Source organism: Barbus barbus (assembly GCF_936440315.1).
Source record: "Barbus barbus genome assembly, chromosome: 22".
Lineage (NCBI taxonomy): Eukaryota > Metazoa > Chordata > Actinopteri > Cypriniformes > Cyprinidae > Barbus > Barbus barbus.
In genome coordinates, this window is record NC_136750.1 from 7824943 (window position 1) to 7844348 (window position 19406).

The following is a 19406-nucleotide window of genomic DNA, read 5'->3' on the forward strand; positions in this document are numbered from 1 at the left end:
CAGCTAACTGTGATTATTAAATGTTGATTATATTACACTTGATATGAAAACAAAACATGCTTTTTAAACACTTATCTATATATATTTTTTGAAATTCTAGTTCAAGCAAAACTCATTCATGAAAGTAAATTTGTACATCAACTTGACATAGTCACCACAGATCAGCTACTACTAAATATATCGTAGAAACTTAATTTCCTATAAAGCTGCTTTGCAACGATTTGTATTTCTATAGATATAGTCTAGATATATGCGTATTTGATCTAGACCAAATGTACAAGTAAGCCTACTGAAATCAATTCTCTTCAAATCATTTCCATAAAATATACCTACAAAAGTATAGATAATTATATTAAAACATTTCAATTTTTAATTTTAGAAAAATATTTTACAAACTGATTCTTGAATGGCAATCCTTTTCAAATAGTGTATTTCATATATTATTATTATATATATATATATATATTGCTGAGAAGCCAAGGAAAAGAGACATCTAACTGTGCTAATATAATAAAAAAATCAGGATCTCTAGATCAGCCCCATTGTGTGTTGTGATATTGAGACGCCGAAGTACAAATATCTTCTCACACTGGTGCAGAAGAACTCTTCAAGCCCAGATCTGCAACAAAGAAATGAGATAAAATAGTTCAATACAAACCAAGATCACCACAGCGTATACTAATTCACAAAAGAGGAACAAAGAAGCTTCTATTCTTTACATTTTATGAAGATTCGACAGAAAAGACTGTCAGGAAACTATAACCTATGTTGCGTAATTCCCCTACTGCTCTCAAGGGAAAGACATCACAGGATGGTGTAAAACACCTATACGGCTGCCAGTCACTATCTATAGTCCCTGATGCCAGTAAAGAGCAAAACCATGCTATACAGTATATTACATAAGTCACTTTCCCCAGAGGACCTGAAGCAGACTCTCACCCGCAAAGTGTTGTCCCATGATCCTGAGCAGAACGCAGTCCCATCAGGGGACACTCTGACGGTGCTGACCCGATTCTCATGGCCAAAAAGAATTGCCACTCTGGTACCTTTCAGGACATCCCAGACGTTAATGGTGTAGTCATTATATCCTGCAAAAAGCAGTCGGCCTGTGGAAAAAAACAGTATAGGAAACAAGGAAAAACATTTGTTGTTTAGTATAATATTAAGTCAAGTCAGATTTACTTTATACAATACAGATTGTCAAAGCAGCTTCACGTGAATGAACAGGAATATAACAGAAATGTTGCAAAATTCAACCCAATTTCAGCTCTAAGGCAGCTCTACAGAAGATAATACTGTTTCAATTATTTTAATGCTGATTCAGTTTAGCTCAATAGCAATGTTGCAAAATTGATCAGTTATGAAGCAAACTTAATTCAATTATAAAGCAACTCTGTAGTCAGTAGAGCTGATCAAGTCAGATCAATGTTCATTTAGTTTATTTCAATAACAGTGCAAAGTTAATAAATTATGAAATGAGTTAAAGTCAGCAATTAAAGGCAATTATTTAGCTCAAGACAGTTCGATGCTTCATTTATTTCCGTTCAATAACTGTCAATGTCTCAAAGTTCAGAGTTCAATAACAGTGAAACGTTCATCAATTCCTAAACAAATCTGATTCAGCTATAAAGCAGCAGGGAAAAAGGTGTCACTATCCAGCTCAAGTTTTGCTCTCATTCTATAGTGTCAGCGCAGTGGAAATATTACAGAATATGAACTGTCTTTTAATCGTCTTTTGTGTATTTAATTACATTTATAGTGAAATATTGTCAGTATAAATCCACAGACATTTGACATTTTCTTTTAATCAAGCTAGATTGAAAATTAAGGTTCTTAAGGCTTGGGTTTTTGTGGTGCTTTTATGGACTTTGTTTAATATTTTTGTAGCTTTCCACTGTCAATCCCCTTTTATTGCATGGAAAAAAGATTCAGCTAAACTTCTCCTTTTGAGTTCCACAAAAGTCATACTGGTTTGGAACAACATGAGGGTGAGTAAATGATGACATAACTCATATTCAAGCCTTTTATAACTTCTGCATGTTACGTATTTTTGAAGACTACAGTACATCTTTATACTCTTCTTGAGCAATATAACTGTCATAAGGCTGCATTCCCTAATGAGACACATGTTAGACACATGCTATCCTAGCAAGTGTGGGTGTCACAGCTGAGGTAATTGCCTGTTCACTCATCTGACTCTGCTGAGTTACATTCCTTGGACACCCTGGGTTTTATTAGAGCAGGTATCCATCAGTATTAAACATGTGTCCTGTGTACTAAAATAAGGACTTAGCGCATTGTATAGTCAGTGCACTTAAAAAAAGCCCTAGTAAAATCCTAGAGCAGTGTATGGCAGTCAGTGTATCACATGTAAGTGAGATGTCAGAGCAACATGATGACCGAAGCCCAGTTCAAGAAATAATTTGCCAAACAATTAAAATTTTGTCATCATTTGCTCACCCTCATGCCATTTCAAACCAGTGTGACTTTATTCCATTAAAACATAAAGAGAAATCTATCTCTTTAGAATAAAATGAAAATAAACTGGATTTCAAGTTTCATAAAGCACATAAACAAATCAGTTAGGCTTCATGACACATACATAAATTATGACAACATTTAGATTTTTGGGCAACTATCCTTATAATGTGTCAATCACTCAGTTGAGACTTGAGAGTTGATGTAAATTAATGTTGATGTTGAGCAGCTGATGTAAAGATTTTTAGTGAACAATGAGTACATTTGGTAACACTTTATTTTGATGGTCCCTTTATACACTCTGTTGACCATAAGTAACTTTGCAAGTACACATCAGCTTATTCTAGTAAACCTAAGAGGCTAATACCCTACTAATACTATAATGCGAGTTAGTTGACATGTAGTTTCAAATGTACTTACAGTCAACAGAATGTCTAATAGGGACCATCAAAATAAAGCGTAAGCTTAAATTTTGGTCTGTTGTCAAAAAAAGACATCATACAGGCTTGAAATATAGCAGACATACAGCATGGAGTGAATTCTCATTCAGTTTGAAAGTATGAAAAAGAACACCTGGGACATTCTCTTTTTGTGTTCAGTGAAAAAACAAGGAAAATTCGAATGGCATGAGGGTGAATTAATTATTTTTGATCAATTATTACATATTCATATACATTTTTATTTTTAGGTGAACATTTTGCTCCACTTTCTCACCACTGAGGGAAAAGTCCACACTAGAGGCTCCAAATATGATACTCTCTTTGGAGTAGATGGCAACCTCACGGTCAGCTCGCAGGTCATACAGACGACACTGAAACAACACAAAAGTTCACAGTGAGATCAGTGTGAACTTACAGAGTCTGACTCATTGATTCTCAACGATCAATGGCTGACTAACTGATGACATGATCTGATTTGAAAACAAAGACACATTACACGGACCTTGACCTGGAATATAACAACAGCAGACTTACTAAATATACTTACACAGACATTTATCCTAATACAATCTCGCACATAATCAGTCAACTAAGTTTCTCTAAACCTAAATTGATCAACATTATTAAAATATCAAGTCATCAAAATATTATTGTGTATAATTAACTAAACCAATTATAAAGCCATTCATCTCAGTCTGGCTCAAGAGGGTGTGTGTGTGTGTGTGTTTGGAGGTGGAGTTTTAATCAGTGGACACAGGGTAACAGATTTGACACTATTGATTGTGAATCTTTCTGTCAATCCTTTGTAATCTTTGAGAAGCTTATTGATAGTTTTGAAGTAATATGGGGTAACTGGTGTGTTGTAATGTAGAAAAACTTACTGTAGCATCATCAGATCCAGTTGCAAAAGCATCTCCGCTAGGGTAATACCTGCATTCATATAAAAGGTTAAAATTTCTATAGACAATTAAAGGGATAGTTCACTTAAAAATAAAAATTCTGTCATTTATTACTCACCCTCATGGCATTCCAAACCCGTAAGGCCTTCATTCATCTTCAGAACACAAATTAAGATATTTTTGATGAAATCCGAGAGCTTTCTGACCCTGAACCACTGATGTCATAAGGGCGTTTTTAACAATGTCCTTACTACCTTTCGGGGTCTGGAATGTTTCAGTTGCGTCGCTGTCTATGCAGGGTCAGAAAGCTCTCCGATTTTATTAATAATATCTTAATTTGTGTTCTGAAGATGAATGAAGGTCTTACGGGTTTGGAACATTTTTTAATTTTTGGGTGAACTATCCCTTTAAAACACACAGACAACACTAATGTTCACACTACAGATTACCAATTCTAACGCTTTCCTAAAGGTTTTTGGTTCATTGGTTTAATGAGTCAAATAAGTATTTCATCCCCTATCAATCAGCAATATTTCTGGCTCCCAGGAATTTATCTCAGCTCCTTACTTGTATAAATGACAACCTGTCCACAGAAGCAATCAATCAATCAGATTCCAAACTCTCCACCGTGGCCAAGACCAAAGAGCTGTCCAAGGATGTCAGGGACAAGATTGTAGACCTACACAAGGCTGGAATTGGCTACAAGACCATCGCCAAGCAGCTTGGTGAGAAGGTGACAACAGCTGGTGCGATTATTCGCAAATGAGGAAACACCAAATAAATATCAATTTCCCTCAGTCTGGGGCTCCATGCAAGACCTCACCTCGTGGAGTTTCAATGATCATGAGAACGGTGAAGAATCAGCCCAGAACTACACGGGAGGACCTTATCAATGATCTCAAGGCAGCTGGGACCATAGTCACCAACAAAACAATTGGTAACACACTACACCGTGAAGGACTGAAATCCTGCAGCGCCCACAACGTTCCCTGCTCAAGAAAACACATGTACAGGCTCGTATGAAGTTTGCCAATGATTCAGAGGAGAACTGGGTGAAAGTGTTGTGGTCAGATGAAACCAAAATCGAGCCCTTTGGCATCAACTCAACTCGCCTTGTTTGGAGGAGGAGGAATGCAGCCTATGACCCCAAGAACACCATCATCAAACATGGAGGTGGAAACATTATGCTTTGGGGTGTTTGATGCAGTGCAGTTGTCCTGCACTGCATCAAAGGGACGATGCACGGGGCCTTGTACCGTCAGGGCCAGGTCATTGAAGCCAGTCAGGGCATTGAAAATGGTTCGTGGATGGGTATTCCAGCATGACAATGACACAAAACACACAGCCAAGGCAACAAAGGAGTGGCTCAAGAAGAAGCACATTATGGTCCTGGAGTGGCCTAGCCAGTTGCCAGACCTTAATCCCATAGAAACTCTGTGGAGGGAGCTGAAGGTTCAAGTTGCCAAACGTCAGCCTCGAAACCTTAATGACTTGGAGAGGATCTGCAAAGAGGAGTTGGACAAAATCCCTTCTGAAATGTGTGCAAACCTAGTGGCCAACTACAAGAAACGTCTGACCTCTGTGATTGCCAAAAAGGGTTTTGCCACTAAGTACTAAGTCATGTTTTGCGATGGGGTTCAAATACTTATTTGACTCATTAAAATTTACTTTTTTGAAATGCGTTTTTCTGGATTTTTTGTTTGTTTGTTGTTATTCTGTCTCTCACTGCTAAAATAAACCTACCATTAAAATTATAGACTGATCATTTCTTTGTCAGTGGGCAAACGTACAAAATCAGCAGGGGATCAAATACTTTTTTCCCCTACTGTATATGCTGTGCATACATGGCCAAAATTATGTAGCACCCTATTGCAATAAACAGGTTTGGCTATTTCAGCTTTGAACATTGGTAAAAAAGTACATCAAATCAAGCATACAGGCATACAATCTCCCAATCTAGCAATTTAGGTATAATTGGGACATTTCTTGTTTTAGTATGACACTGTGTTTTACCACCTATGTAAAAAGATAGGCCCATTTAGAAATGCTTCACTGAATCTGATGTGGAAGAACAGGTTTGCATAAAACCCAGACATGAACCCAAATGAACACCTTGCTGATGCTCTGTGTGGAAGTAAATCCCCACAGGCATGATGCAACATCAAGTGGAAATTATTCACAGATGAGCGGAAGCTGTTATAACAGCAGAGGCCAACTAGTGCCTATGGTTTTAAATTTAAACATGGTTACATTTCTTGGATGATCACATACTGTATCTAAAGACACTGGTAGAGTAATGCACCAAACACTGAACACAATACAAATCTGAATAGTAAAATAATAACTTTCCCTCACGGTCTTACACTTATAATAATACATGTGTGTGTCACTTAAATGCAGTATTCCAACATTGTTTTTGCACTCACATTATTATTAATTATTATTATTATTGTTGCTGTTGTTGTTGTTGAAAAACATTTTTTGCTGTTGTTTTTTGTTCAATGAACAGCATTTATTTGAAAAATAAATATTTTGTAACATTTTCTTTACTGTCACTTTTGGCCAATTTCATGAATTTGACCAATTTCACTTCTGAATAGAAGTATTAACTACTTCTTCTTTTTAAAGTTTTACTTACCCCAAATATTTGAATGATAATATATGATGTTTTCCACAAAAATATTAGGCAGCACAATTGTTTTCACCAATGATAATAATCATAATTTTTTTAACACTAAATCTTAGAATTAAATTTTAGAATGATTTCTGAAGGATCATGTGGCACTGAAGACTAAAGAAATGTCTGCAGAAAATTCAGCTTTGCCATCACAGGAATAAATTACTTTTTGCTAAATATTAATAAAAATCTGTTATTTTAAATTGCAATAATATTTTACAATATCACTGTATTTTTTAGCAAATACATGTAGCGTTGGTGAGCATAACAGACTTTTTAAAAAAATCGGAATTATTCGATTAATCATGATTAATTGCATTCAAAATAAAGGTCTCTTTAAATATTTCCTCAATATATACATGAATGTGTGTGTACTATATATATATATATATATATATATGAGAGTGTCCTAATTCCAATTTCCAACACCTTTAAAACTCACTTAAAACAGTGGCTTCGAGAAAATCAGAGATGTATTCATTTTTAACTGTCACACATTTATATACACTTTCACTGTTAAGTTGAATGCAGTATAGAGGTGGATGAACAATGTTTTTTCCATTATGTATTTTTGTTTTGCTTTTGTTGTTTGTTGTTGATATATATGTCATCATTATGTGTACTTTTTCATTTATAGTGAATGAATGTTGTATTATTGTTGGCTGTTTTTATGTTAGTTTTATGTTACCTCCTAGGAACTGCAGATGAAAAGTAGTTATTGTTACTAATTCTGGCATATTTACATGGTGTATTTTTATACAACAATGTTCATGAATATGCATGGTCCCTATTAAATAAACCAATAAAAAAATAAATAAAAAAAATAAATAAATATATATATATATATATACCCAGTACACATACATAAATTATATAAACACAAACTTTTAATTTGGGATGCAATTAATTGTGATTAATCGATTAGACAGCCCTATTCCAAACTTTTGACCAGTAGTGTTTATACAGTATCTCACAGAAGTGATTGCACCCCTCACAGTTTTGTAAATATTTTATTATATCGTTTCATGTGACAACACTGAAGAAATGACACTTTGCTACAATGTAAAGTAGTGAGTGTACAGCTTGTATAACAGTGTAAATTTGCTGTCCCCTCAAAATAACTCAACACACAGCCATTAATGTCTAAGCGACTGGCCACAAAAGTGAGTACACCCCTAAGTGAACATGTCAAAATTGGGCCCAACTAGCCATTTTCTCTCCCCGGTGTCATGTGACTCATTAGTGTTATCGCTCTCACTCTCTCATACTGGTCACTGGAAGTTTAACATGGCACCTCATGGCAAAGAACTCTCTGAGGATCTGAAAAAAAATAATTGTTGCTCTACATAAAGATGGCGTAGGCTATAAGAAGATTGCCAACACCATGAAACTGAGCTGCAGCACGGTGGCCAAGACCATACAGCGGTTTAACAGGACAGGTTCCACTCAGAACAGGCCTCGCCATGGTCGACCAAAGAAGTTGAGTGCAGTGCTCAGCGTCATATCCAGAGGTTGTGTTTGGGAAATGGACGTATGAGTGCTGCCAGCATTGCTGCAGAGGTTGAAGGGGTGGGGGGGTCAGCCTGTCAGTGCTCAGACCATACGCCGCACACTGCATCAAATTGGTCTGCATGGCTGTCGTCCCAGAAGGTAGCCTCTTCTAAAGATGATGCACAAGAAAGCCCACAAACAGTTTGCTGAAGACAAGCAGACTAAGGACATGGATTACTGGAACCATGTCCTGTGGTCTGATGAGACCAAGATAAACTTATTTGGTTCAGATGGTGTCAAGCGTGTGTGGCGGCAACCAGGTGATGAGTACAAAGACAAGTGTATCTTGCCTACAGTCAAGCATGGTGGTGGGAATGTCATGGTCTGGGGCTGGATGAGTGCTGCCAGCACTGGAGAGCTACAGTTCATTGAACCATGAATGCCAACATGTACTGTGACTTACTGAAGCAGAGACTGGGCCGCAGGACAGTATTCCAACATGATAACGACCCCAAACTCACCTCCAAGACGACCATTGCCTTGCTAAAGAAGCTGAGGGTAAAGGTGATGGACTGGCCAAGCATGTCTCCAGACCTAAACCCTATTAAGCATCTGTGGGGCATCTTCAAACGGAAGGTGGAGGAGCGCAAGGTCTCTAACATCCACCAGCTCCGTGATGTCGTCATGGAGGAGCGGAAGAGGACTCCAGTGGCAACCTGTGAAGCTCTGGTGAACTCCATGCCAGAGAGGGTTAAGGCAGTACTGGAAAATAATGGTGGCCACACAAAATATTGACATTTTGGGCCCAATTTGGACATTTTCACTTAGGGGTGTACTCACTTTTGTGGCCAGCGGTTTAGACATTAATGGCTGTGTGTTGAGTTATTTTGAGGGGACAGCAAATTTACACTGTTATACAAGCTGTACACTCACTACTTTACATTGTAGCAAAGTGTCATTTCTTCAGTGTTGTCACATGAAAAGATGTAATAAAATATTTACAAAAATGTGAGGGGTGTACTCACTTCTGTGAGATACTGTATAAAGTATATAATCTATTATATAATCTATATTAGGGATGTAACGATTACCGGTTTGACGATAAATCATGATAAAATTCCCCGCGGTTAGTATTACCGTTTCATATTTTAATTATCATTAAAACCGTATTCGATAACCGTGATTTAAACAACTCGCGATAAATAAATACTGTCCAGCATAAAGCAGAGTTTTCAGTAACAGTCTCACGTGCGCACAGCAGCACAGCAGTTTCGTTCTGAGTGAAAATAGGGCGGAAAAGCTGGGAGGTTTTAAAAGAGTGCTAAGGGAATTATACAAATTAATATATCAATGAATTAATCATATGAATGTACCTCTGAAGGTTCGGACTGTCTTCAGAAACAATTCGATGGCATTTTGTTCTCATCTTCGCTCCATGTAATACCTAAAGGAAGTGTTCGCGGAGTTCACGGGAATCAGCTGTAATTCAGCTTTTCCGTATAAAGCGCCACCTGCTGCCAGAGAGTGGATTTACAGACACTTAATTACATTCAGTCTGTGTGCAGTTTCTGTCTGGCCAAAAAATTGACCAAATTTGCATGACCTGCTGTAAATTTTAACCGGTTGATGAAAAACAAACTTATGTACATTTAAACAATTCAGATATGCTATATAGGATTATTTATGGAGCAGATAAAATACATATAATCATTTATTAATTATCATTTTAATTTAACCCTTTTCTTTAAAGGCTGAAATGTGTGGTCTACCTTTATGTTAAACTTTTTCAAAGCTTTGTCTGAACATTTACATTATTTATTTGAACATGCTATTAAACTGGTGTCAGTCAAATTGTCATTTAAAATCCAGACCTCACTGGTAATGTTATTGTTTTAGTGATTATGCAAACAAAAAGTCATTTTATTTGCTGTTTGTTGATTTTTAAGTATGAAACTTGGTGAAGTGATTTATGTTTCGGTACTTTTTGAACATCTCCAGCACATTTTAACAATACCGTGATAATACTGATAACCGTGATAATTTTGGTCACTATAATCGTGATTAGAAATTTTCATACCGTTACATCCTTAATCTATATATTAATATGTATATGAATGCTATAAAACTACTACTCTACTACATAATAAATCAACATCACACCAATGGCTGCTTTTGTTGTTCTTCAGTGTCAAATAAGCAATTATGATAAAAGCCGACTGTTTACACTGAACATATATAAAACAATATATAATTTTTTTTAAACATATATTATATACTGTATATTTTATATATAATTTTTAAGGTAAGTGTTTGCAAACAATCCATTTTAGCTACATTTAAAAAAATATTTTATATAAGTTGAAAGTTAGTCATCTAAATTTGTTTATTTAAATGTAGCTAAAATAAATCGATTGCAACCACCTACCCCAAATTTTTTTTAGTAAATTCAATTAATAATTTTTTTTCAGTGCTCCACACGGAATTTCTTTTAAAGACATTTTCTTTACATGCTCATTTGTAGTTACTTTAAGGTATTATTTTTATTACCTTATATGTCCAAAACTTTTTCACAAAAAAGACAACATTGGCTGATTAGACGGCAATACTGACCTAACATGCAAAACGTTTGCCCTCTCTCTCTTCACCATTCCCACATCTCAGACCTCAAATACATAAAATATTACCCTTTTTAGACATAGATTTTGAATTAGAGAGTAAAGACAATACTATACAAAACTTATCCTTGTAAGAACCCCACCCCCTCATAAAAACACTTTCTCATTGGATCTAAGCAAATCTCATAGCTGACCTATTCTGATCTCAAAAAGGTAAGTTGTTTGCAACTAAAAGGTGAGGAGTTTGCATCTATGCACATATAAATGTATGATCTATAATGTGAATGTGTGTAGTATGAAGGTAATCTGGACCTATATTTGCCATGTTGTCATGTGACCGATGATAGTCAGTTGCGTCGCATCACTGACATTCATAAATCATCTCACATGGCCTCATGGGATAGTAAAGTGTCCATCATATGCACACTTCAGAATCATGCCAGAAGTAGTAGGTCATCTGGGTACTTTTGCCTACTCCTTTTGTACTGTGAATTCATACTTCTTTTGTCACATTTTTTACCAAGAGAAGTATGTGATGTTGGATGCAGCCAATGAGTTTTCTGGTTGTAAAGACCACTGCAGTTCAAAATTGCCTCCAAAAATGGGATAAGCTTTCACAGGTGAGAATGCGTTGGTTTGTGATTTATATGTATGAACAGAATATTACAGGTTTTTAAACTGTGGTATTTAATGTTGTGTTAGCTAATGGCTTTGTCTTGTTGTATTGTGTTAGTTTAGCAAAATCATCTGCTTAAGTCTTTTGCACATATAGATAGTCATACATGCATTTACTACTGTTCAGATTTACTGCTCTCAAGTGCAGGGGGTGAGGGGGCAGTGCCTCCCTGGCAACAAGCTTGGCCCCCCCTGAATTCTCTGACTAATTCTCTCATCAGAAACAACAAAATGAAGATGTACGAATGTAAGTAAGATATTAATTTCACAGTGTAAACAGCTTTAGAGATTATTATGACAGTTTTGAGTGTGCTTGAACTCGCTGGACTGAAGTGAAAATGTTCTTTGATATTGTAAACGTTCTTTGCTCTCTTTTTGTACACTGAAAATGTTATAGGCTAATTAGTAACTTATAATGATTTTATTAAATTCACATTAAATACAAAGTCAGTCATATTAAAAGTATTTTATGGCATGACACCCATATCTGGCACTTAAGTAAAAAGACGGGCTTTCATGCGTAGATTACAGTATTAAGCTTCATTGCCTATCTCCCATTATAGACCAAATAACATAATCTATAAAGGTGCAAAATGCATTTACACATATTAGAGAATTGAGATATTTCATGATATATTTTAAGGATATATGGAATAAAAAAAATTAAAGAAATAAATAAAACCCCTGCTGAAAAAAACAATAAGCACCATTACAAACTTAATAATGGTTTTACTGGTTATAATGGGACTTGTATTGGTTTTACTGGAAACTGTAATGGTGTCTGTTGGTCTCTACTGGTAATTGGTTGCCTTCTATTGGTGGCTTGTTAAAACCAATAAATCCTAATGGTATATGTGCCAAAACACTACAGAAAACAATTTTTTAATGTTTAAATGTTGATGGTTTGTAATGTATGTAATGGTATTTGTAGTGTAAACCATTAAAAGTTTCTGTCATTATTATTTTTTTTTCAGTAGGGACAGAATCTTATATCAGTTATACAGTACTCGTGCCCCCTCAAAAATAATGAGTGCATGATGCCCCTGACACTACCATACAAAATTATTTGTTAAATAAATGAAACATGATGAAATATTTAATTTAGCTGAAATTATTATAGATTACTTCTAGAGATTGCAGTGATACATGACATGGTAAAAAATGACTGAATGAATAATACAAAGCCTGATATTTCTCTGATTTATTTCCACATAATAAAGTGGCCAAGATCAGATTTGAAAATATCAGATTCAATGCGATTTTTGCTGTTCACAATGTTATGCAGTGAGGGAAAAGAACTGTGATGTGAACATAGCTTAAGAGCATTATCAGAAAGTGCCAGGCGGCGGGTCACTCACTTCACACTGTTGATGTCAGACTCATGCGTTTCAAAAGACTGAACATTCTGTCCCGAGCGCATGTCCCACACATTAGCCTTCTTATCACAGCCCTGAAACACACACACAGCACTTTAGAGACCGGGAGAACAACACTCACACACAACAGGGTGAATCTCAGGAGAATGATGTCCTAAAAATAGCTACACATTACCCAAACTGACATTGTGACTGAACAACATCCTAACATGTAAAATCAATCTACTTGACTTATAATGATAATGATGGCCAGTTAGAAATGATCATTTATATCCAGTGCTTTCTTTCATCTTTATAAACTAAAATGATTATTTCACTGATTCTTCTGTAATGATAGTAATCTCACATGTGCTATGTGAGTGGGGGTTGGGAAACAGTGTGTGTGTAAAACAGTATATGTGTTGATGGTGTTTTGAGGATCTGACCCCTGATACAAAGGTGTTTCCTGTTTCAGAGGGTGCGAGGTTCAATGACAGAACATCAGCTGAGTGACCATGAAAACTCTGCAGCAGCTGCCCACTCTCAACATCCCATAATGCACATGTCCCATCACCACTTGATGTCAGAATCTGCAACACACACACACACACACACACACAATTCTGTGTCTAACTTGAATAAATGGATAAGCAAGTATAGATCACTTTAACCTTCCTGACATTTTGTAATGACCTGAAAAAAAGTATAAAAGTATATATAAAACACCTGTATTACCCTCTAGTGGAGGTATTGATTATTACCATTATGTCAGGACCACAAACACATGCAGCAATAAAATATTTGTTGTTTCCTCAACTGTCCTCAAGAACCTAGATTAAAAAACAACTAGCATCAGGTTGAGTAGATGACACAATGTTGAATTTTTTGTGAACTATCACATTAAATCAGTTTGGGGGAGTAAACCCTACAAAAATCATAATGACTGGAAGCCGCAGAATTTTCACTTTCTACTCTTCTATAAATAGATGTACTGAATCCCGTCTGGACAAAAACAATATATTTCACTTCGTCTTTTTACTATCTTTGTTGTCACTGACAGGAAAATAATCACGAAAGAGGAACAATCCGTGATGTGAGACGATGCAGAGAAAGAAAACCCCAACCATTTTTTCAAAACACACTCACGACAAACACAAACCCAACAGAAAGTAGTGATTATTTTTAGAATTAATTATTCCAAATGACTGTTACACTCACTGAATAGACCAAATCACAGAACCCATGCTGAAAAAGCAATAAAACAAGTTTTTCTTACTGATTTGTGTCAAGATTATTTTCAAAAGCAGAAATCACATCAGGGGAACTTCAGGGGACTGCTGTGATATTTGCTACGAGAAATGTGCTTATGTTCTATAAATATCAGCTAAATCATTACAGACCCATCACTGCCACAGAAGCACTGATTAGAGCTGAATTATTAAATCATGAATTAATATAATTTGACCATCTCGGCACATGCACTGCAGCTCCAAAAATAAAAGAGACTTTTTTCCCTTTAAACTCTAATCCTAAATCTCACATAAACTTGTAAACTTAAAATAGTGAGGAACACATCAAATTTCCCAACAAATTGGCTTCTAACCTGTTTTAATATACTGTATTTGTGAGAGTGTTTTCAAAATGTAGACCTTCACAAGCATAGCCAACCCCGTATACACACACACACACACACACACACACACTCACCTGCATGTCAGAGTTGGTGAAGCTGCAGGAAGACATATAGTTGGTGTGCATGGCCACAGATTTCTTTTTAGCTGCCAAGTTCTCATTTTTATCCAAAGAAAGAGGATAGACGGAGCATTTATTATCCAAACCACTGAATGAAAGACAAAGACAAATGTTAACATATATTATATGTTATATATATTAAATAACATATATATATTAAATGTTAACTCATGATACTTACCCACAAGCTACAGCACAGCCAGAAGGGGCATAAGCACAAGCCATTACCCAAGTGCAGGGCATAGTGACCGCATGCTCCTATATAATGCACATCAGAAAAAAATAATTTACATTTTGATATACATATGAAAATGAAGAATGGGTCACTGATCAGGATCTGTTTTTTTTGTGAAAGAACTAAAGAACTCCATTGCAGGTGCAAATATGCCTAATTAATGACTAAAATTAAGTTTCTGTTCTTTTTCATTTCAACAAACCACAAACACAAACAGGAAAACTTGCTTTTCTCCATTCATGTTATTAAACACATGCATTAAAAACATGCAATGAGAATGCAGGTTATTAAAATAACACAAAAAAATACTATGTACACATATATCTGAGTATTCCAATGGTCCTGTATACACAAGAAAAAGATTCTGCATGTCTGATGTGTTAATATGTGTGTTTATATTGCTGCCAGATTAGTTTGGCACTAATACCCTGGGTTTCCATTAGAGTGCATTACAACTATAAAACATGCAGATTATTATTTGGAACAGCTCTAGCACTGCAAAACATCACCCTAGAATACTGTGTGACACAGATAGAAAGATTTACCTTATTGGTTGTATATGCATCCCACACAATGACTTTTCCATCCTATAGGAGAGATTCAACATTTCAGTTTTTTTTCTATCTAAAGCGACTTACAAAAAATGAGGAATAAAGCAATTCATCAAAGGGCCAACAATATTCGTAATACTTGATGACAGGTTTATTAGGCAACTAGATTAAGAAGCAAGCTAGAGAAGAGAAGAAATATAGAGAAGGGGGTGTGGGGTGTTTAAGTGCTTGTGAAATAGGTGTTTTCAACTGCTTTTTGAAGATGTGATTGTCACCCCAGTTCAGGTGCAGATTGGCAGCTCATTCCACCAGAGAGGAACAGAAAGGGTGAAGGTGTTGGAGAGCGACTTTTTGCCATCATTCATCATTCATTAAGTATAATAAAGATTGTGAATAACTGATATACTGCAGCTTCTGGCTCTTTCAGACAACACATAACATTATCAAAAAAACAATATGTCTACACATTCCAACAGTGGTAATGTACCGTGATGATACGTCCTGTTACCTGAGAGGAGCTGACGATTCTTCTCTTGTCCCGGCACCAGTCCATGCACAGCACTTTATTTCCATGTCCTTTTAGGGTTCTCTTGGTCTTCATGACAAATTGACCCAGAGCCTCTATCTTCTCTGCCACTTGATGCACTAAAGTCAGAAAAACAAATCTCCATTAACCACATGACCACCTGAGGCAGCACGTTTCCTAAAACTCATCTTAGCATCAGCAAGATACAATACTTGTATTACACAATATCATCCTCCATTTCAATAGTAAAATTGTACTTTGATTGCATCCAGAATGCATTGCATCATGAATAAATTACATTGTTGCATTGTTTAGTTTATTTTTAATTTTTAATCCAAATATAGTATTATCACCATTGTTGCATTTTGTATGGTGAGTATTGTTGTCTTGGTGTACAGATGACATTCAAAAAACGTGTTATAATATATTCTCACATCCTTTATAAATACATTCCACATTGTAGTTCCTTATTTTAAACAGTTGTGACAGAAACAAAACAAATCTTAGTAATACAATAACATCATACTGTGATTTTATGAATGCAGGTCAATAACCCTTTGTTCCTGAAAGATTTCACCTGGACAAACATGGAGATCATATTGAGTGTTCCTGTAGTTCAACTGGCAGAGCATAATGTCATTGGTTGAGTTTGCAAGAAAAACACATACTTTGAATTTGCTCATTTGAAATCATCACTACGATTATTCATTTTTGGGAACTTTATATTGAAAAAAATATATTTTCTACTAATCATTGCAAGAATATTTCAAGTAAACATACCACTATACTCAATTTAGAGATTAAAATATTTTTCCATTTTCCCATTTTTTCAGTTTTGTTGTATCAAGGAGATTTAAACAGAATGTTTATAGTTTACAACTGAAACATAATCAGGTCTTTAAAAGATTTGCCAGCATCATCTCAAAAGGCTGTTATGAACAGCCATTTAAAGTTTCAAAAAACAATTTGGACGAGTATTTCTGTACCAAAAATCTCACTTCTGGATTAGGACAAGTTTCAGAGAGTTTTTTTCGACCGTGGCTCAGTCTTGCTGACGTAAACGACGGTGGAACTCCTTATATGGGCATTTCTCCCGGAAGAACGCGCCCGTGCACTCATAGACCAGAGCGAGAGCGCGCCCATCAACTGCACGGGTCTCGCTCGGGAAGAATGTCTCTAAAGAAGTGTGTTTTCGGTTGTGAGGGAAAGGTAACCTTGTTCAGCTTCCCAAAAGAACCCACCGTTACGTGAACAGTGGATACAGTTTGTTTTTCGGGGAGCAATGGAGTTTCTCAAGTGTGTCTGTTGACGAACGTTTTATAAACAAGGCCCAGTTCGACGCTGGATTTGCACATCGTTTAATAATGAAAGATGGAGCAGTCCCAGCTATAAAAGATCCCGGCCATGATTCAGAACTGCAGACGGTAAGTGAAACGTTTTGTTGGCGATCGGCGCAAGTGCTCGTCACTCTTTAGCTCCGCCCACACGGCACGCCTCCAGGAGCTCGGCGCTTTCCGGAGAGAATCGTAAAGATGTATCTTTCTTTTATTAAAATGATAAAACTAAAGACTTTTTGGAGATATGAAGGATGCAGTACTACTCTATAGGTACTCAAGATTAACATGAGATTGGCTGAAACTGTGTGTGTTAGGTCCCCTTTAAATAAGCACAGACATAAACATACAAAACACAAGACAGTCAACTCCAAACATGACAAAACAGCCATAAAAGCACTAGTAAAAAAACATGTTGGATGCCAGCATAGTACTGCAGAAAACTATTACAGTTAATGTGTTTAGATTTTTTTTTCATGACTTCTGCCACAAACTCAAGACAGGACAGTTCCGAAAATGCATGCCCTTTTTAAAACAATTCTGAATATCTCAAATGTTAAATTTATCATGCCTGAATCGCAGTAACCAAAATGCAAAGGCTATATTTGGGCATGTATGCAGTCTATCTAGGCAGCTCGCTGGGTTTGACACACAGCCGCTGAGTGTTTTACTCACGCTCGACGTCGTGTAGTTTAGCTCTCTCCTCTTCTAGTTTGACTTTCAAAGTCTCAGACTCCGCTTTCAGCGTGTGGATGGTTTCACCCTTCGCTAGTCCCTGACAGGCCATCTTTAAGAAAACACAGATGGACGACGAATAAATATGCTCTTTATTATGAGCCGAGACTGATACAGCACAGTCTGCACAGCTGATGATGCTCTGACGTTAGCGCGAGAGTCACGTGACACATCACCACCATCAGCATCACATTTATTTCTGGAGCACACTGACTGAAGCCCAAAATCATATTTATATTCACTCTTGAATATATATTCAAATATGATTCCATCATATTTGTTATCATTTAAACTGTTAGTTCCAAATTTGACGCAACTTCTAATTAATTTATTGCGTTCTTATGCTGCTTGTAAATTGATTGGTATTTCATTGGTTACTTTTGTGACTACAAAACAAATACAAGCAAGCACTAAGTAAGACTGCTGTTCTCTAAGAGCCTAAATGTGTTTTCAGAAAGCTCACAGATAAAGTAAGTGTGTAAGTGATGACAGGAAGATGTGGTTTGCAGTATCTGACACCTATGAGACAAAACTCTGAGCCATTAAATCAACAGGACAAAAGTATCAGCGTTAGTCAGTTTAACCGTTTTTAAAATTTATAAGTGACAATTTAACAGTATACGATTTTTAAAGATGACATAATACTAAAAAAAAAAAATATTTACTATTTACTTTCAAAACAAAAAACAGCAGGTTACGGTAACACTTGTTATCTATTAACTATGACTTTTCCCTCATAAATTCTTAATTTGCTGCTTATTAATAGTTAGTAAGGTAGTTGTTATGTTTAGGTATTGGGTAGCATTAGGGATGTAGAATTACGTCATGTAGAATAAAGCATTAATATGTGCTTAATTAGCACTAATACATGGCTAATATTCTAGTAATATGCATGCTAATAAGCAACTAGTTGGTGTAACCGTAAAATAAAGTGTTACCCAAGTGGCTATATATTTTTTTAATTAATTAACAATCCAACATAAAATAAATTCACAGATCAGAATTATCAAATGATTATAATAATAATTTAACCTCAAAACTGTCCAGGTGGATAAATCTCACAAATTTTTAATCATCCAAAAAGTTTGCAAAATGCATTTTTATATCTTCTTATTTTCATTTACGTTGTTGTTGTTGTTTACTGTCGTGATGGCAGGATGTGTTTGGTTCTATACTTAAAAATACAATTGCTGTGTTTCATGTATAAATTGCTGAGGTCTGTGTGTGGTATAAGTTGATATTTCATGAGTGTTTTTGCTATATATATATATATATATATATATATATACTCAGAAGTATTCATGTAATATTATCAGTTTGAATACAGCTATTTTTGTTTTTACTAAATAAGTAATTAAAACAAAGATGGCTGATTTGATGGACAGAAATCACGTCCTGAGAGATTAAAGCCTTAAAAGACACATTGTGTTGTTGAACTGATCCTGAAGCAGCTAAAGTGTGGGATAACATACCAGCTCCACACACAGGGAGCAGTAGTTGACGGGCTCATTCTTGAGATATATATTCATCAGAGGTTTGTTCTGACTGCAGTTATCACACGGGCCAAACGTGATGGCCAAAAACGTCTGGTCGCACATCTTTGCGTCTGGTTGAGGCTGGACCTGAACACATAAGGAGGGGGA

General features: G+C 36.0%; 1 protein-coding gene across 1 annotated transcript; it reads right to left on the reverse strand.

The window, feature by feature from the left end:
• Positions 1–507: 507 nt before the first annotated feature.
• On the reverse strand, positions 508–19361 carry LOC306888005 (guanine nucleotide-binding protein subunit beta-5b; the record flags this gene model as incomplete). Its single annotated transcript, XM_079446093.1, has 12 exons — positions 508–619; positions 940–1106; positions 3193–3289; positions 3800–3848; positions 12634–12725; positions 13077–13220; positions 14338–14470; positions 14564–14640; positions 15163–15204; positions 15677–15813; positions 17704–17815; positions 19236–19361. 12 exons carry the CDS (start codon positions 19359–19361, stop codon positions 608–610), a joined length of 1188 nt encoding a protein of 395 aa, XP_079302219.1. The 3' UTR covers positions 508–607.
• Positions 19362–19406: the final 45 nt, after the last annotated feature.